The sequence below is a fragment of the Poecilia latipinna genome, unplaced genomic scaffold, assembly GCF_001443285.1.
Source record: "Poecilia latipinna isolate Pla-1442-1.1 unplaced genomic scaffold, P_latipinna-1.0 Scaffold281, whole genome shotgun sequence".
NCBI classification, from domain to species: domain Eukaryota; kingdom Metazoa; phylum Chordata; class Actinopteri; order Cyprinodontiformes; family Poeciliidae; genus Poecilia; species Poecilia latipinna.
In genome coordinates, this window is record NW_015112897.1 from 434,829 (window position 1) to 455,393 (window position 20,565).

The 20,565-nt window shown below is 38.3% G+C and overlaps 1 protein-coding gene across 1 annotated transcript in view; it reads left to right on the plus strand.

Moving 5' to 3' along the window:
* The window catches only part of hspa12b (heat shock protein 12B), a 26,357-nt gene continuing 5,792 nt past the window's right edge, over positions 1–20,565 (plus strand). Inside the window, exons 1-12 of the mRNA XM_015033870.1 lie at positions 1–83; positions 1,388–1,467; positions 2,320–2,469; positions 3,889–3,993; positions 7,250–7,320; positions 8,745–8,805; positions 9,095–9,177; positions 10,800–10,924; positions 11,010–11,196; positions 12,620–12,724; positions 12,830–12,946; positions 15,315–15,492. Coding sequence (XP_014889356.1) covers positions 3,939–3,993; positions 7,250–7,320; positions 8,745–8,805; positions 9,095–9,177; positions 10,800–10,924; positions 11,010–11,196; positions 12,620–12,724; positions 12,830–12,946; positions 15,315–15,492 — 982 coding nt within the window. The 5' untranslated portion in view covers positions 1–83; positions 1,388–1,467; positions 2,320–2,469; positions 3,889–3,938. The remainder of the gene's footprint in view (positions 84–1,387; positions 1,468–2,319; positions 2,470–3,888; positions 3,994–7,249; positions 7,321–8,744; positions 8,806–9,094; positions 9,178–10,799; positions 10,925–11,009; positions 11,197–12,619; positions 12,725–12,829; positions 12,947–15,314; positions 15,493–20,565) is intronic.

The window sequence follows — 20,565 nt, forward strand, 5'->3', positions numbered from 1 at the left end:
GTTGAAATGAACGTCGATCAAAGCTTCCTCGCCACGCTATTGGTCCATGTTGAAGACAGGTCCCGCCTTACTTCTCCATTCACGTAAGTAAACAAAATCGTCCTTTTTGCTCCTGTCGCTCATTTTTGTGATCATAAGAGTTTGTATTTGACTACGTGGCCCTTTTTAAGGAGGTCTTAAGTGTATTTTATATGTGAAGCTACAATGCTGTGCTTTTTCTAGGGACAGGGACAGGAATAATGAAGGAAAAGAGGAAATTAAGTTATGCATGGATACTTTTAGAAGCAGTAATTTTCAAAGTTGGGGTAGGGACCCCACTAGTTGTCACGAATATAAGTTTGGGCCTCTTCAGAAACCAACCTAAATGCCAAAAATATTAAGCACAAAGCATATGGATTTTTAAAATGTAACAGATTGCAAAAAACACCCACTGAATATAAGTAAAAGCAACATTTAAGCAAATATATTGGCTGTTGATGCTAGCATTTCTTTTTAAACTGTATGCCCAACACAGTGTCTGGGTTATGTCCCTCTGAAATTTTTATTTTGTGGGGCAAAAGTTTGGAAAAGCTTCTAAACTTGAGCGCATGTTTATCCTTATAATCATTTTCATTATTATTAAAGATAACCATAAGTATTTTTATTTTAAGTGTTCTTAATAAAATTGAAAAAATTGTTGTCTTAAAGAGAGTTTTTTTATTTATTTTGAGTGTTTTCAATATATTCTTATAAATATAAATTTAGTAGAGCAGATAGGCTGCTTCAAGGTTAGAATATCTTCCTAGTTTCTTATTTATTTTCTTTCTTTCTTTTTTAGTCCATATTGAATATTGTTACTGCATTCATTGCCAGCTCTTGGGTTTCAGCTGCAGCACATCAGATGGATGCATTACTCCCAGATCACAGTGGAGGGCGACTGTAGCACACACTGTGGGTGGCATACTGCTTCAGCTGGTAAAATCTGGATCAAAGAGGAGAAATCGTACAGTAGATGTGTATTTGTTCTTTCCAAGCTCCATTCAGTCCGAGTCCAGTACAGAAACATCACAGACCGTCATCAAAGTGCAATGTCATCCCAATTCCTAATTTCACATTGACAAAGTAAAACATTTTTTCCATGACTCTGCTTGGTCCACTTAGCTAAATGTAAATAATCTCTGCAACTGAGTTCCAGCTTCTTTGTTTTCTTTTTCTTGGTCTCTGAAGCTGTTTTTTTTGTACATGCCTGTATTTGTTGACAAAAAGATGCAGACATTAAATTCAAGAATGCCAGATGTTCCCCCAAGTGTCACTCTAAATTTAAGCCTCTGTGTGTGTGTGTGTGTGTGTGTGTGTGTGTGTGTGTGTGTGTGTGTGTGTGTGTGTGTGTGTGTGTGTGTGTCTGCAGATCATCTGTCCACAGCGTCCTGCGATATGTGTCCCTGCACAAAGAGCCGTAGGAATGTGTGATTAAACACACATGTGCATGTAAGATGAGTGTGAGCTGCAGCTACATGTTTAGTGAAGTCTATCTGGGAAATATATTTTTCAGGCTTTAGTGAAGATTTTATGCATAAAAATTTTAAAGAATAGAAACAAACTCGAAGCCTTTTCAAAATAAATGTTTGCCAGAAAAAGTTTTTCTTGCTGAAGCCTCTTCTGATTTGTTCTATTTATATATATAGAAATAAGATTAAATAAAATTAACAATAATACCAACAATATAGATTGTAACGGAAGATAAAGTGCAGTTTCTAGAAATCCAAGGGATGTGCAACTGAGTCGAATCACGTTTTCTGAAACATACATAATATGCATTTGTACTTAACATAAAAAAAAAACAGATTAATTACAATACAGTATGTCACAGCAGCAAAACAAATGTACAATAAGAGCGGAAATGCTATTTTAAAAATGAGTACAGTCAGAGTAAATGATTGTTCAAACACCAATATGTATGCACTTATGGAGTTTGTTGTATATATTGTAAAAGTCCTATTTTTGGTGGTGGATAAAATTTTGCACTATCAAAGTTCACTAAAGAATGGATCCATTTCTTCAGCTTTTCCCAGTTTTTCTCTCCACACACTGCACTGACCCCCTCCTCACTGCTCTCCAATCCCCTTCAGTCCCCCTCACCATAAATTTCCTCCTTCGTCTTTACAGTCGAATCATAAATCATAAAGTTCCCTTCCTGTTCCCCTCTCTTGCTTGCTAAAACTGTTTTTTATGACACACTAGCCCAGACTCCATGTCAAAGAGCAGCCACGTTTTAACGTGTGTGTGTGTGTGTGTATGTGTGTGTGTGTGTGTGTGTGTGTGTGTGTACTTCCACTCCAGCTCCTTCCTGTGGCTCCGGGTCCCCACCCCAGGCTGTATGTACAGTGTGACTCAAACATTCACATGAATATATACTGGAGGAGACGACACACACTGAGAACGCACACTAAAGAGGAAGTGGCATATTAGCCCTCTCACTTCAACCCAAAGGTTCAAATATACCTTCTGTAATTTCTGCACAAGCCCCGTATTATTGCACACACAGGTGATTATTGTCAGTTTTTTTGTTTTTACTTACTCACCTCAGTGAGTTGCTAAGCATCAGGCCTAACATGAATTTAAGGGGAAAAATAGTTGGACCATAAGATATTATATTTATCAAACTGTCTGGAGTCACTACTGTGTAGAAACTTGTTTCTCTGCAGGAATATTTGGAGCCATGTTGCTTCATCTAGAAACAGAAAATCCAGTTTTTATTCCAAAGCAGCTCAAACTTAAACAGGTTCTAGATGGGAATAAGTCTGGGCTTTGACTAGACCACTCTAACACATGTGGATGTGGGTAGAGTACCCAAAGATTTTACTCAAATAAAAGTAGCACTACTTCATCATATTTTTAGTCAAGTGAAAGAAGGTATCCAAGAAATTACTTAAGATGAAAAAAAAAGCATTTGGTAAGAAGTCTGATCAAAACATGAGTTATTTAATATTCAAAAGCTCCATCATCAGATGCACCAAAATATAAAGTAATGTAGAATTTTAGAATTGTAAAGATCAAAATGAAAATAAATAAAATAAATAATTATTAGATAACAAAATCAGGCAAAATAAAAAAAAATTCCATATCAATTTATTTCAACGTGAAGCTGCAAGTGTGTGTCTGTTTCTGGTGCAGTTACCTAGCAACGCCAGCCCTGTGACCTGGCAACCCAAGTGGAGTTCCAGCACATTTGGTCAGCTGGTTTGACTGCTGTACAATGGCTGCTGGAAAAGACAAGTGCTTTGTTGTTGACCAACAATCCAGAAACCACTTACTACATCTTTAGCTGTTGTGCAGGAGGCTCCACTTCTGCTTTTCAAAGATGTACGGTTATATAATTGTGCATTTGTTTGCAGCCATTTTCATGTGTGTGTAGACGTTGAATTAGGGGGCGTGGCCAGCAGCAGGTTATTTGGATTTAAAGTGACAAGAGGCCCTAAAAGAGTTCAAAAATAGGCAGGACTGACCAGACTAAAATCTCATTATCTAAGAATGACTTTGTGCAACCCATGTAATAACCTTCCTTAACATGTTCAAGGAACCATAACAGATCACCTTTAACTTTTGACTTTTTCACCGAAACATTGCAACTGCATTTTGCTTGTTTCCGCAGAGTGACGTCTGGTGCTATCTTGGGAAGTAACAAGTTCTCATTCAAGCTTCTGTTGACATTTTTGGGCTATATAAAGAAACTGCCAGGCAGCGTCTATGTGTGTTTGAGTCCGTGCACGTTAGTGTGTCATATGGCATGGGTGTGTTTCCGTTGCTGGAGGATTACTTCCAGAGTCCCTGAGATAATGTTGAATTCATGAAAGGAATGTCACACAGGGGGTTCCTTCCTGTCACCTGACCCCATCTCTTCCTGTGCAGAGTTTCCTGTGTCTGAGTGTCCACCGAGGAGCCAGAACCTGACCGAAGTGATGGAGGAGCTGGTCTGCACTGCTGCTGATAGGATGAGGATGGAGGCTGAAGAAAGTAGCAAACTTCCTCTAACTTCCTTATATTCAGCAACTCCAGGTCTTTAAAGGTTCTGCGTGACAAATTGATATTCGAGGAAGAAGTAGCAACATCTATTAAGATGTTCTTAAGATGGTTTCACGAACGATAGTCTGGTAGATTTGGTTCAACTGGGGACCAAAACTGCAACATTTGTTACATTTTCAGTTGCACTGTGTCAAACGAACCAGTCACTTTGAGAAACCCGTTCACCTCCTCGCCTGTGGTGGCGCTGCACCAAGAACCACTGAAGGAAAGGACATAAACACACTGCAGAAGAAGACATGAATCCAACTTTCTTCTTCAAAAACTGTGAACAAAAATGGAGTGGCGTCAGATTTTAGTGTTTGTAGGATTTAAGAAAGATCACTGGCCATTTCTTGTAGTAACACTATACTCTCGCTTTGAACTCTGATTCAGACCAAGCAAACTCTGGGCCACTTCAGGCAGAGTGAACTCTGGTGCGGTTCTGATGCAAATGTGAACACAAGCGGACCAGAGACCGCTGCAAAAGCAGGAAGGAGACTACAGTGCAAGGCATTCTGGGTAAATACAATAAAAACAAACATGTGAGTCTAGCGCTAGCGGGAGGAATGGCTCGTGGTCTTTTACCTTTAGAGGTTTTCCAGTTGTTTCTGTCAGTGGTGCAGCGCCACCACAGGCGAGGAGGAGAACACGTTGCAGTGTGAAAGTGAACCGCAGCAGCTCAAAATGTAACAAATGTTGCAATTTTGGTCCCCAATCGAACCAAGTTTACCCAATTATCAGGTGTGAAAACACTTGATAGTCCGCTTCCTGCTTTTGGAGTGGTCTCTGGTCCGCCTGGCATTCACATATTCATTCGAACAGCACCAGAATTCACTTCAACCAAACCAAGACTTAGGGTTTTTTAGACCGACCACAGTTAATTTAAAGTGGACTAAACCAGTCTGATGTGTAGTCTATAGTTTGAGTCCTCATATGTGACCAACATGCATGTTGAGCCAGTGTTTTCTTAAACATAAGTAAACTAGATAAGTAGAGGAAAACTTTAAAAACTATCCATGTCTGAAAGTGTTTAAAAAAGACCAAAGAAATCTGATTCAGATGTGTTGGAGAAAATTTCAGATAGCTCTCAGGAACTGGACTGATCTGCTCTATCCCAGGTTTTTACCAAATCAATTCTCTTCAGAATAGGTGCTAAAATATAATTTTCTGTCTGTCGAAGGGCTGTGTGTGGTATTATTCAAGAAAAAGCAGAATTTTTAATTTGTGGATGGCATTGGTTTTAATTAGGATTGGACTCCGCCACCTTTTCTTAATGACTCAGTTTAGGATCAGGGACAAAACAAAATCCTGAATGGGACATCCTTACGTTTGCCCAGTTCAATAAAGCAATAAAAGGCGTTACAATATGGAGGAAAAGAAGAGAGTGAAAGACATGATGGCAGGCTTTGCATGGGGCCTCTTGGCTTTTCAGTCAACAGGGGGAGAGGTGCCAGGTAATGGCTTCCAGACCCACACACACACACACACAGATACACTCTAATTCAACTTGGAAATCTGACAGGATGAGGAAGCTGAGTGTATGTGAACATATGGGTGTGTGTATATAAATACCCGGGGCATTTATTTCACATAATAAAAAGATCTGGCTTGCTTTTTACCAACGAAGGGTTGGATTACCACCCCTATCTTTGTCTGTACGCACACATGCAACAACAGTGATGGTTCAGATCTCTGCAGATCTACTGAAAACACACACTTGCAGACATTAAAAAAAAACTCAAGACAAAAAATAAGCATGTCTGTAAAAGCTAAAACCAAACAAACAAGTAGCACTTAAGTTGCCTTTACCTCGTGAATAGTACAAACTATTTGCAAGGTAAGGCACATATGACACAATGTAGAACCAATGGAAAAACAAGATAACCCTGCAAAAACACAAAATGTTTAATTGGAAGTTTAACAAGTGAGAAAATGTTTGGTGTTATTTGACTTCTTGCTGAAAAGGAAATTGGAAAAAAAAAAAAGGCTGGAAATTCAACATAACTCGCCATCCCACTACAAAAACACAAAATCTTTCCAAGTATTTTTTGGTCTAGTTTCTAGTGAAAATATTGTAGTAAACTTGAAATAAGACAAACTAACTTAAAAGTAACTTTTCAGCCAGATATGGAGGCTTGTTTTAAGTAAATAATTCCTTAATGTTGATGAAAAAGCATTTGTTCCATTTCACTTATAACGAGGCATTTTTCCCATGTTACACGTTAATTTATTTGCCAATGCAACTAGAACGTTTTCACCAATATTAAGGAATTATTTACTTAAAATAAGCCTCTATATCTTGCTGAAAAGTTACTTTTAAGTTAGTTTGTCTTATTTCAAGTTTACTAAGATATTTGCTAGCTGGACCAAAAACACTTGGTAAGATTTTACATTTTAGCAGTGAAGGTTTTGTTGAATATCCATCAGTTTTTCCAATTTTATCATTAGATAAAAAATGCATTTTCAGCAAGAAATCAAACATGTTAACTGTCAGAAGTGACAGTGAAAAACTGGAGCAGTGGTATAAAGGTCACCCCAAGTTTGACCAAACGCACCTGGCTGCTTCCTGCCTTTGTCTGACACACTTGCAGGGAGAGTTGCATCAAGGAAAGAGAGAGATAAGATTAAAGGTTTGAAAACAATGTTTAAAAGATATATAAAAAAAAATAAAACAACAAAGCAGGAAAGATGAAGACAGGAAGAGGTAATTAACCGAATGGGAAGAAAGAAGAGAGAGAGCAACATTACTGGAGCAGGATACAAATCAGCGTCAGAATTACTCCACCCTCCGTCTCTGACTTTCACTCTGCTGTATCCCAGTGAGGTAAATCCCCCAGCGTTCCCCCCGTATGTGCTGTCATAGCCCTCCCACTCCTGTGACTGGTTCATGTGTGTGTGTGTGTGTGTGTGTGTGTGTGTCACCACTTTTTCTTCTGACATTCATTTGCAAAGCAGAGAGACGGAGCGCTTTGCTGGAGCTGCAAAGCCAAATCACAATTCCACCGAGAGAAAAGAAGCTTCTTTTCTCTCCTGCAGCTTTGTCCCGATTCTTTTAACATCCAGTTTCGGAGATTCTGCATGCAAAACATTTGGGAGGTCTTACTTTTTTAACAACAACTTTCCAGAAAAGCATCCTCTTGTATCCAGCTGTGCTTTTCCTCCGGTCCTTTATCCATCCATCCATCTTTCTCTCTCTCTCTGGAGGCAGAACTCCAAAGTTTAGGAAAACGTCTCACAGTCCAGAAGAAAAACTACAGAAAAAAGAACGGACTCGAAGTGGTAAGTCGATTTAAGTTGGAGGAACTTTTTTTGATCGTGCACTCGCAGTCCTGCGGTAAAAGTTTATTGATTGTGAAGAGAGAGGCATGAAAACTTGAAACCTGAAACCTCTGATTCCTTTTCTGCTTTTGTTTAAGAGAACAAAGGAATTTTGTCCAGTTGTTTTTATGCGCCAATGTATGCAATAACGAACGACATTTTATGCAAAGATGTCAAACTGATAGAGCTCAGTTGTAATTTGTGCACGAGAGAAGACACTAGAGGAGCTTTTATCCTCTTGCTTAACTGCAAAACTTCATGATCAAGTCAAGTAGAGCTACAGTATTTAGCGTATCCCCCCCCTGCACAGGGATTTTTATGAGGTAGAAAGAAGAGATAGGATGAAAATAATGAAACCCATGTGCATTTTTATCTTCTCTGGTTTTACCATCAGAGCAACAAAGAGAACAGCTGGGAAGGAAAACCGGCCCTTACTGGTGCATAAAGTGCAGAATTAAAAACACAGACAGATGTTTTATGTGTGCACAGAAAAAGTCAAACCATGGGCGTCATTATTACGTTGAGCAGTAGAAAATAAATTACTTTTCTTTGCATTTGTATAATCACAGATTCTGTAAAAATACAATTTAAAGGAGAAAATGACAATATGTTTGAGGGGAAAAAAATGTCTGGAAAAGTGTGGAAGTATTTTCCCAAAGATGAATAAGTAAAAATGAAATCCATCAAAGTTATACTCTGTAATTTTGTCCAAAAAAAAAACAAAAAAACAACCAAAATATGTATTTTTATATATAAAAAAGTCTGGAATGTTGACATGAAAAACACGAGGTGGGAATTTATTGTAATGTTTATCATTTATTAAGATGAATTTATCATCATGATAAGAATTTTGATTTAATATTATCACAGTAAATTCCAATAAATCATGTTTTTATTAAAAGAAACAAATTTGTGTTCAATGAGAGTATCAATAAACACCAATAAATTAGAAAATATGACAGTTGCTGTGTGTGCAAAATCACACTTTTTCATGTGACTGATGTCTCAAAGTAGCGCATTACAAATGGGAATGTTTCTTAAGAGCAGTATGTGTTTGTGGGAAAATAAGTAATTAACAGTCACAACCACACAGATACTTAAAAAAGTAGTAAATAGGTTTTATTATCACAGTAGCACCTCAAAATGTTGTGGTAAAACTTAGTCTGTAATTTTCCACCTTTGTAAGAACTAAATAAATCTTTTTCTTAGAAAACATAAACAGTCTTTACATGTTTTTTGATCCACAATATGAGTGTTGATGCTTAAACTTGTTGGTTTGTCTCGTTAAAGTCTCTGTCGTGAACAGAATATAATATAAAGTAAACCTAATCAATAAGAACATCTTAAATTTGATGTTGTTTTAACGTGAGTCCAATTCTCCGCAGATCCTGGCTCCTGTGAAAATGGCTGAGGAGGTCCAGCTGGATTCAAATCTGCAGATTCCTGGTAAGACCCACGTTTATTTTTTTTAATTCATCCTGGTTGAAATGAGTCACTTCTTCTGCATCCTCTGGAGTGCTGACCTCTTGTCGTCCCGCTCCCACTGGGGTACACTACCCACTTCGGATTCCAGTGACATTCCAGTCATTCCTGCTCATTTCAATTATCCAGACTCGCTTCTAAAGAACTCCGGTGCTTTCTCATTTCTTACCGTAATCTCCTTTAGTTGTGGTAATTCTGTGATTATATCGCCAGATATTGTTGTTAATCTCTTAATTTCCAATTATTTCTGCAGGTGGGAGTTTATCCATTCCATCTTCGCCGGCCACAGCCAGGAACGACTGCAGCATCGCGCCGCTCACGCCCTCGCCTTCACCGGTAACCAGCAGCCTCTCACCGCCACACGCCCTTCCCGTTCTCTGCTCTCTCTTTATATAGAGCTTCTTCTACCTGTTATTAGTGGGTCATATGAGGCTTAAGCTCTCAGTTTACAGTCGAGAATAAACATGAAAACCAGTACTTCAACAGGAATGTGATCTGGGGGAAAAGAAATGGACAGCAAAAAAGTTCAGCAATCACAAAAATGGTTGTACGGGGGGCTGACATTATGTATTAGAACTCATTTTTCAAGATGGAATGATCTTATATCAAAAAACTGAGATTTATTATATTTAGTTTGTAGAGGGGTGTTATGTAAAATCAATCTTTTTGAGCTTTATATCATAATATTTACTTCTCAGTCCAAAGCACTGTTAAAAGCTTAATGGAGAAACATTTTGTGATGAAGTGCTGAAGGCAGAGTCTCAAAAAGAACAGGAGCTTCTTAAAGAGACAGAGGCCCAATTTCAAAGCGCCGAGTCATACAGCATTTTTATAGCAAATGGAGGTAGTATAGTTACTTGATTGTGTTATAAAATGGCAGTATTTGCCTGAAAAATACACTGTACTGTCCCTTTAAATGTCCCTTTGCAAGTTGCTTTTTGTAGCCATCAGAAAACTTCTGGCATCAGTCTGACTCTCAGATATGGTAGAATTCATTGAAATTGTTTTCCACCATAATTAAGGTCAAGGTTTTCCAAAAGCTTATTGTTTGCCTCCTTCGTCTTCTCCAAACCAGTTTTTCTGAGTTTTAAGAATCAGTGTCAAGTTGGAAAACCCAGTTCTTCCCAATTTCAAACTATTTCATCAAAACCGCCCCCTTCTGGGAATTGGCTGTGATGTTCAGGAACAATCTGGTGATCACAGATTATGTTAAGATAATCATAAACTGGAATATTCTGGATCATTGGTGTTCCTTTTATTTCACATGTGGATTTTTATGGCCATCCGAGACATTAGCTGCGTCTCTTGTCTATGTAACTGCGCAAATTGGAATTCCGAATATAAATTTGCGTAATGGAAACACGTCACGTTTTTCAATAAAAGGTTTTTGTTCTAAGATGAGGTGTGTTTTTTTAGCTATATCAACATTAGTGTGTATCACAAAACTGAAATGGAAACACTTTTTGTGCATCACATGAGTCACATGGTCAACATCCAGTGGACACTGGTGAAGAAGATGACAGATAAATATCTGATGACAGTTTTAGGAGGATGGCGGCGCTGCATGTTTTCTAATGACAACTGATTTTAACTGCATTTCTTATTTAATTGAGAAATTGTGTTGTTGTTGTTTTTTTTTTTACATTAGCGGAATATCAACAAAGTTTGCACGGATTTGTAAATGGAAACCCACTTACTGACACCAAATATCTCAATCAGTAGTTATAGATGTTATATTAAAATATTGTTAAAATAAAAAACAGATACCTGTAAATATCTGTTTCAAATCAATAGCCATACGCTGTCTTCAGCTACGCTCAAATCACAGTAAAAATAAAAAAAAAAAAGATTTCAGAAGGGCACTTTTCTTGTCCAGCGATAAAAGGACAGGGGTTTTAGCACCCCCTAGTGTCTATCTGAATAACTACATTAACAACTCCTGTCTCTTCTTGTGGCAGAGGGTGGAGGTCCGACCCAGGATGGCTTGTCCCTTCTCTGTCGTTGTCGCCATAGACTTTGGGACAACCTCCAGCGGCTACGCTTTCAGCTTCATGCAGGACTCTGAAGCCATACATATGATGAAGTAAGAATCTGCTTAAATTCCCCCCCATTTATACAATCTTTACTTATTTTAACTCCCATTTACGTCACTGCGTCGCTCTGTGCAGACGCTGGGAGGGCGGCGACCCCGGAGTGGCCAATCAGAAGAGCCCAACATGTTTGCTGCTGACTCCTGATTTGCGGTTCCACAGTTTTGGGTTTGCAGCGCGGGATTTCTACCATGACTTAGACCCAGAGGAGGCCCAGCACTGGCTCTACTTTGACAAATTTAAAATGAAAATCCACAGCACCAGTGTAAGTTACACATACAGTTCTGGTCAGAAGTTTACATACACCTTATGATGGGCAAGAAATATGTCACGTTCAAATATAAACACACACCCAGACTGATGTATCTCCACAGGTTTCACCTTAGCCACACACTTTTTATAGCCGTAAACAAGCTTCTGATAGAATCTATTTTCCAGGATTTCAATTATTGTCCACAAATTATTAATAGAGTCAAATTTTGGGCCATTTCAGAAACCTAATATGAGCTTTAAACACGTTTAGAACCAGTGCCTTGTTGGTACAACCAACTGTATCAAAGTTTCAACCATTTAACTTACACTGCCACCCTCAAATGAATTTAAATTTGGAAAATTGTTCAATAAAAACTCAGAAATCAGCAAATCTGAAGCTTAACCTGATATGGAAGATTCAAAGTAAGAGCAGTTATCATTAAAAAGGCCCCAACTCTGCTTGGTATAGTCAAAGTAAATCTTTCAAATCTAAGAACAAAGTATCATTTATCAAGCATGATTTCACAAAGCTGATGGTCTAAAGAAAATGGAGGGATATCTTCAAATTTTTCTATTTTCAAGCTAAAATCAACAGTTTAAAAATGTAAAAAATTAAAACCACATTTTGCAGTTGGACGATTATCCCAAAAGAAAATCAGGAATAAAGCCAAACCTCAGCCTCATTTAAAGGATTGGGACAATGTGCTAAAAAACAACCAATTTGAACTATTACTGAAATGATTAATCAGGGTAATAATGATTAATCGATTATTGAAATAATTGTCAATTAATTTAGTAACTGATTAATCGTTTACTGGAGAATACAGACTAAACATGTGTTATTTGCTAATAAAACATCACATTCAGAGCAGTTACTAAATCAAAACTGTACAAAGAATATCACAATTTTACATTTAAAAACTTCTGTCTGAAAATATATTCTACCCAAAACTCCTCAAGTGGCTGTTTTAGCTTCACCCAGTTCAAATTCTGTTAAAAAAAAAATCTCATTTTAAAGACTTTTTCTATCCAATTATTAATTGGTAAAAAGGTTAGCTCTAAACTGTGCTAATGCTAAGTCCAGCAGAAACATGTTGGTGTTAGAAGTATTTCTTTAGCTGCAGATGCATCCTCTGCTACAAAGAATCAAGCAAACACCAGCTTTGTTATTGCACCTTTGGCAATAGAATGTTTATTTTCTTATTTAAAAAAGAATTGAACTATTTGTGTATTTCTAATGTGTTTCTAAAATTGCATAAAAAGGCTCAAAAGAAAAATCTGCAGAATTTGCCAATTTTCTTACCCGATTAATCAGTTAATCATCAGAGTAATTAATCGTTCTTGAACTCTTGAATTAATGAAAACAAGAGTGTTCAAACATCCACCCAAGGTTTTGCTTTAGGAATGTAAAGCTTGTGGTTTCTACGTCTTAACAGGACCTGACGATGGAGACGGAGCTGGAGGCTGTTAACGGTCGGAAGGTCCGGGCCATCGAGGTGTTTGCACACGCCCTGCACTTCTTCAGAGAACATGCCCTGAAGGTAAGGCCCCGGTCATCAAGGCAACGCGACGCCGCGAAGTCCGTCGCTGTGTTTCCGGATCTAGGGAGCAGTGGTACTCGGAGGTGACTGGAGGTTCTGTTTCAGGAGGTGAAGGACCAGTCGTCTTCGGTGCTGGAAGGAGAGGAGATCAGATGGGTGATCACCGTCCCAGCTGTTTGGAGACAGCCAGCCAAGCAGTTCATGAGAGAGGCAGCGTACCTGGTAGGACATCGCAACACGACTGATGTCGAAGCAAACTCCTCCTCAGATTAAAAGAAAACATCGTCTTTGCGTGGGAAGATTTCTCTCCACATCATGCTTCCAAACTAATTATCCTTCTAAAAGCAAACAGCTTGCATCCTCTGACCAAGTCTTTTTTTTTTCTTTTTTTTTAAAGGGTACCTATTATATGAAATTAACATTTTGCACATTTTTGAATTTCCATTTTGGTCTCAACTGCTTCCAAAAACAGCCAAACCGCTTAAAAAAAATCACTGAACTGTTTTATGGTGTCTGGAAAATGTGCCATTTTAAAAACCTTTCAGATGTTAAGTCATATTCCACTGACTCTGCACTGTTACCTAGCAACCTCAGTCAAGCCAAGCCCTGTTACCTAGCAACCTCAGTGGAATTCCAGCACGCTTGGTCAGCTGGTTTTACCACTGTATGCACTGTACAATGGCTGCTGGAAAAGACAAGAGTTTTGTTGTTGACTTACCATCCAGAAACCACTTGCTGCATTCTTGTTGGTTGTGCAGGAGGCTCCAATTCTGCTTTTCAAAGATGTACGGTGGCATTATTGCGCATCTGTTTACAGCCATTTTCATCTGTGAGTGTAAACTTTGAGTTAGGGGCGTGGCCAGCAGCTTATTTAGATTTAAAGTGGCAAGGGGCCATAAAACAGCTCAAAATAGAACTGACAAGAATAAAATCTAATTATCTAAGAGGGATTTGGTGCAAAAAAAAATTAACCCATAAACCTTTCTTAACCTGTTCAAAGACGCATAATAGTTCGCCTTTAAGCTTTATAAGAAAATATCCTGTTATAAATATTTATTGCTGAATTTTTCTATTAATTTGAGGATTTTAGGAAGCCCAGTTCTGTGTCAGAGAGAGAGAGACAGAAAATAAGGAAGGAAAACATCAAGCTGTAAAGAAAGCCTGGGATAAAAGACAGATTAGCTTTCCCATGAAGGATTCTTTACACAGATAACAGAATGCATTTAGCTTTGTCTGTGATTGTATGTCACCCTATGAAAATACTCACACCCTTTCTTATTGTGTACGTGTTAGACCGACTTGTAGGAAGTGTGCATGCATGCACAGGAATGCATAAAGCAGAAGGTTCATGCAGCTCTGCACCTCTTTCTGCACCTCTTACTGTTAAAGTCATTGATGTCTCTAAGCTCCGCACACAGAATGAATCATTTATATTTTCTGCCACCTGCCTCCATCTCAGGTGACTTTATGAAGAGTCAAATAGACAAACACACACACACACACACACACTCTCACACACATGCTCTGCGCGGGCTCCTGGCATAAGGCTTGTCAGGGCGTGTGTGCTTCCTGCTGGTGGTGATGTCATTAGGAGCGAACAATAAGGGAGACCGGCGTACAAACACAGGAAGTAGAGAGCAGACCCCCGCCCTACACAGACACAAACTTATTGTTACAGCCCACTCAACCTTATGCCCCATAACATCATGTTTAATACTTATACAAGTCGTTTTAATCCTTCATCCTAACAGAGAATAAACGGTTCAGGTCAGGTTTGACTGTTTTTATCTTTAAATCTGTTTAGTGAGAAGGGATTCTTTAAGTGTCACCACTGTTTTTCTTTCTGCTGACCTCTGAAACTTCTCCTCTTTTGCATCCAAAGGTCAGTGTGAAGTACAAAGCTGTTTAGTTAACATTTTATCATGACCTGTAAGCGAGAAAGATAGTCAAAGAAAAACTATGTACACCCTATCATTCGGTAGATTGTAGAACTTCCTGTAGCAGCGATAATATAAAGCTTATCGGTCTCTTTGGGATCATTACTTTGTTGATGACCCAGTTTGGACAAAGAACCAGCTCATTTTGCACGTTTTTATACTCCATTTGGGTCTGAACTGCTTCTAAAAACAGCCAAGTGATTTAAAAGATTAAAAAAAAAACACCCAGCCGTTAATTTGGCAACAAGTTCATGTTTTTTTGGTGTCAGGAAAATGAGCCGTTTCAAAACCCTCCGTATTGTTAGGTCACATTCCGCAGGCACTGTCTGCGCCGTTACCTAGCAACCCCAACTGAGACCAGCCCCGTTACCTAGCAACACAAGCTGCACTCCAGCATGTGTTTTGTTGTTGACTTTACCATCCAGAAATCACTTGAGGCATTCTTGTTGGCTGTGCAGAAGGCTCTACTACTGCTTTTCAAAGATGATTCTCGTCATCTAAAATTGATTTTGTGTAAAAAAAAATTTAGTGAAGATGTTTTGTATCGCCCATAGACCGATCCTGACCTATATTCAAGGAAGCATAATAAGGCTACTGCGTCTCTGTATGCGCTGGTCTCTGAGTATACTGTACGTCTATTCTGCGTCCTCCAGGCTGGACTTGTGCCTCCCGACTGTCCTGAGCAGCTCCTCATCGCCCTGGAGCCTGAGGCCGCCTCCATCTACTGTCGGAAACTCCGGCTGCACCAGGTGATCGACCTGAGCCTGCAGCCAATCACAAACGGCCTGGACCTGGACGGGACCCGGCCCTTCGACTCCAGCTTCAGACAAGGCAGGTGGAGCAGCACCCAGGAGTTTTCTTCATTAGCATAAGCATGAAACCTCACTATTTGATTTTGGAGAGAAACAAAGAGCCGGGCGGAAAGACGTGACCTCAGACGCGGCTCATGTTCTTGCCTCAAATGGCTTTACAGATGTGTGTGTGTGCTTGTGTGTGTGCATTTCGGGGAAGGTTATGTAAAGACAAACCACTTTGAAGAGGGCATATGTTTCACGTAGAGCTGCCAGAGAAGCAGAAACAGATTCATGAGCTGAGGAAGAAAGAGGAGAAGAGCTGTGTTTAAACAGACCGCAGAATTCCCAGAAAGAGGAACCGCTCATCCGAAGGCTCCCTTTAATCAACGTTACACTCTGCCTGGGACACTTTCTCTGGAGTTTAGTTCAATTTGCATCTAAAGGCAGTACTGTAGTCTTACAGTGTAGGGGTTTCATCAGAAATAGCAAAAGAAAGGACACATGATTATGTCATGTTAAATTTCTTCTAAAATTCTTAAAAATACTCAGTATGTTATTTAAAAGCTTGACTTTCTTCTACATGCTTATTTTTCTAAATAACCACTCATTGTGGGCTAAAATGAACAGCTTCAGCCTGTCATAAACCTCAATGGAGGTTATTTGGGACTTTATGTGATAGCTCAACTCCAAGTGGCTGATAATTAGGAAGTGGAAAGGAAACTCTACAGGCTTCACAGCATTTTGTGTGAGTGACATAATAACCCAGGACGCCATTCATGCAAGAACTACGTTTACCTGCAGTGTTGATGTTTAGGAGTCCTGGCTCCTTGAAAGAAATGCACAAAGAAAAATGCATGGCTGGTTTAAACCTTTTGGTTCAATACATGTATATGTTTATCTGTTTGCAACAGATCCATTTTTAATTTTAAAAACATTTTGCACATTTTTATATTTCCATTTTGCTCTCAGTTGCTTCTAAAATCAGCTCAAGCGTTTAAAAATGAGCAATAAATTAATGTTTTTGGTGTCTAAAAACCTCCTGAACATAGTGTCACAAACAAGGGATTCTGGTGTCCCGTAACCTAGCAACCCAAACCTTGTTACCTAGCAACCCAAGCTGGTCTCCAGCACATTTGGTCAGCTGGTTTTATCGCTGAAAGCGCTGTACAATGGCTGCTGGAAAAGAGAAGTTTTTTGTAGTTGACTCACCATCCAGAAACCACTTGCTGCATTCGTGTTCCTTGTGCAGGAGGCTCTACTTCTGCTTTTCAAAGATGTAAGGTTAAATAATTTCACCTCTGTTTGCAGCCATTGTCATCTGTGAGTGTAAACGTTGGGTTGGAGAGGCGTGGCCAACAGCAGCTTATCTGGATTCAAAGAGACAAGAGGCCATAAAACAGCTCAAAATATAGAACTGACCAGAATAAAATCTGATTATCTAAGAATGATTTGGTACAAAAACATGTAACCCATAAACCTTTCCTAACCTGTTCAAGGAAGCATAATAGATCACCTTTAAGCTTTACAGGAAAATATCCGTTTATAAATATTAATTGCTGAACTTTCTATTAATTTGAAGCCCAGTTCGCGTGTCAGAGAGAGAGAGAAGGATTTTGTGCAAAAAATGTTTTGTACAGCTCATAGACCCATTATAACCTCTTCATGGGAGCATAATAGTTCACCTTTAAAGGAGAAAGTTTTGCATATTCAAGAGTAAAAAGCTTTTCAAGCTTCAGCTGGATTCAAACTCTGCCTCTGTTTGCAGGACTAAAACACTTTTTAGGACCTAAAAGCACAATGTGAAACTCAGAGGGGGGGAAAATCACCAGTGCATAATTCAGCGGGCAAAGAACATGCCGTCCAGAATCCCCTGCAAAGGCCCACTTATACATATGCAGCCAGCGAGATGCACACAAAGAACATTCACACACTCTAAACACAGGATATTGTAATTGGAACAAGGTGCAGCGTGACTGTGATCTCACCCCCTCCTGGCCTGTCACTCTCCCTCTCCTTCACTCGCTTTCTGCTTTCTTTCGCTTTTTCTTTCAATCTCTCACTTTCTTTTCTCTCTGAGGTCGGTCCCATTCCCAGGACTAAAAGGAAAAAAAAAAAAAAAAAAGCAACCCCACACAAATACAGACACACAGACTTGGCATCACTGACCTGTTTTTTTTTCTTCTTCTTCTTCTTCTTCTTCTTCTTCTTCTTCTTCTTCTTCTTCTTCTTCTTCTTCTTCTTCTTCTTCTTCTTCTTCTTCTTCTTCTTCTCTTTTTTTCCTGCTACCTTTAGTATTCCTTCCACCTCATTTCATGTCCAAATTTAGCGCCAGGGAGTCGTAAAAACAAGCACATGTACATTTTCTCCTCTGCAGTTTCATGTAAATGGTTTCCAGACTTGCTTGTCGCTCCTGAACAAAAACACACACATGAAATCGAAGCTTGCGTGATTTCGGTCGGCCTTCGTTCGGCTTCATTTGCAAAGCACACACACTCGCTATCACACAGGCGGCCGTTTAAATAAATCTTTGCTTTCAAGACGCTGTTGCTCAACGGCTTCACAGTCAGATGACATTAAATACAGAATACTTTTTTTGATTTCAACACCCCCCTCGTGCTTTTTAAGAAGTTTCTCATGTACGGTTTTTTCATCTGAGTTTCACACAAAGCAACTCACATCACTTTCTCTGCATTCAACGAGTCTAAAAACTAAACAATATTTTACATCGAAGTAATTTGCCTCCATACATGTAGATATTGATTTGATTTGACTAATAAAACAATATTTAAACACAAAGCTGTTTTCTTGAAGTCCACTTTCCGTGGCTCTTTAGAGTCCAAAGGGCCACAGAAATAGTTATGGTGGACCAGATTTGGCCCACTGGCCTTCAGTTTGACACATGTGTGCTGAAGCTTCTCCACAGTCTCATCCAAAAAAACTCATATGGAGCTAAATAGGAACCATAAAGTTTGTTCAAAAGAAAAACAATGAAAGAATAAAAAGGATTTGCAGCTTTAAAAAATTAATTGAAAAAAAAAACAACAACAAAAACCTGGCACCAAAAAAAAAAAAAAAAACTTAAATCTGAAAAGTAATTTTGAAATTTTCTTTCAATTTCAAATTTTTTATTTCAGTTTCTAACTTTTTTGTTAGGTTTCAAATCTTTTTTGGGGGGCGGGGTGGGTAGGGGGGGTGAGCAAACATTATGGCCCTGTTTCAACTCCATAACTTTAACCCTTTTGTTTTTTTGTTAAAAAAACAAACAAACCTGATTTAAACATTTTCAGGCTGGACATTGTTGTTATTTATAGATTTTTCATGATATGTTTGAACTATTTATTTACAGAATGCACTGGATGGACAACATGCAACTTAAATTATCTTTAAAACTAAGAAATTAGGTGCAGAAGTTTGTTTATTCTGTATTGGCTCTGATCAACACATGGATTATAGGGACAGACTCAAATATTTGCATACACCCTGGCGACTGGATTCAAATACAACATAAAGACCTCAGAATGTCTCTTTTTGTAATTTTTCTAATCATATTTTATGTATTTGATGTATATTTAGTCTTTAAAGCCACAGTAACTCACTTCTTGGTGGCATATCATCTTCCAACATGGCCGTCAGGAACGTCTCGTCTTCTCCAGCTGTGTGTTTGAGCGTACTCTGTTTTCATTGACCAGCGCTTCGCTTTCTAACCTACCAGTCACAAAGCAAACGGAGAAACTGAAACCTGAGCAACTTCGTTTCCCAAAACTCACCCTGTTGCCGTTTTACTTCGATTTTAAAGCTATTCGTTTGACTAACAAGTTTTTTGTCTTGGGCACTTGGAGCTTTACATGCAGATTGAAGCTGGCTGTGTTTATGTTTTTCACTGAGCTGCTTTCCTCTTAATTTCTTCAGTGATTATACTTTAAGAGTGTTTACACGGGGAAAGAAAAAAAATGTTTGACAACCAGAAACGCAAAGCGAGGCTCTGGAAAGTGGTGATGACTCCTTCCAGCTGGAAAGAGTCCAGGCAACCAGTAAAGTATCATTATGTGATTCAAATAAAAGCATAGCAGCAACAAATTGAATCCATATTTTGTATGTTAAACTTCGAATAATTTCTGTTTTAATTTTTTCTACAATTATGATACACAGGTTGGATATTTTGAGATTAAAGGAACCTTATTTACACTTTTTTATGATCTCTTAAGACCACCAACCTTGCAAACCAGAGTTTCTTACACACCAACACCCTCCTAATGGATGTAACAGAGCTCGAGTTGAACTAAACATAACTAAATGACACATTAAGGATGTTTAAACCAACGTCTAAACCTCAGATAAACTTGACGACAAATTTCAGGAATGCAGTAATATATGTTTTACCAAAACATACACCACTTCTTCAAGTGAAAAAAGCCCTAAAACAAGTTATTTTATTTAAAATTTTAGAAACACAAGACCTTTAGTACAAGAACATTTAATAATGAGGCAAAAAAAATCATAAAAGAAGTCATGCTTAGAAGATTTTGATCAGAAACTTATTTTAATATGCTAATTTAAGACACCAGTTGCATAAAGAAGTGTAATTTATATCACTAAATTTTTCACAGTAACTGAATTTAATCAAATTTATCGATATTTAATGATACTCCTGTTGAACAAACATTTGGGAAAATAATAAAAATAACAACTGTGACAATCGGGACAGGTTAACAAAAAACATCATGAATTAGAATTTATCATGACAACAGTAAATCAAATTTCTTATAATAAATGTATTACAATAAATGAAAAAATAAATAAACAAATGACGTCATAGTTTCTTACCCCACATCTCGACTTGTCACAATAATCAGTAAATCAATTAATCGTATGATAAAACTCAATTATTTCCATTGTCATGCCTTATCGTTTATCTCTTTTTTTTTCTCTGTTTCTATCAATAACTGGATGATAAAAGCCTTCGGTTTGGTGCTTTGGGCTCAACTAGCCCTATATTTGAAGGATAATTTTGTTTAAAAATACTTCAAAAATTATTTTATTTTCTGTTTTATTTATTTTGGATATCTAAAATGTCTTCCAGCTCCAGAGTTAAATGTTCATTAGAATTAAA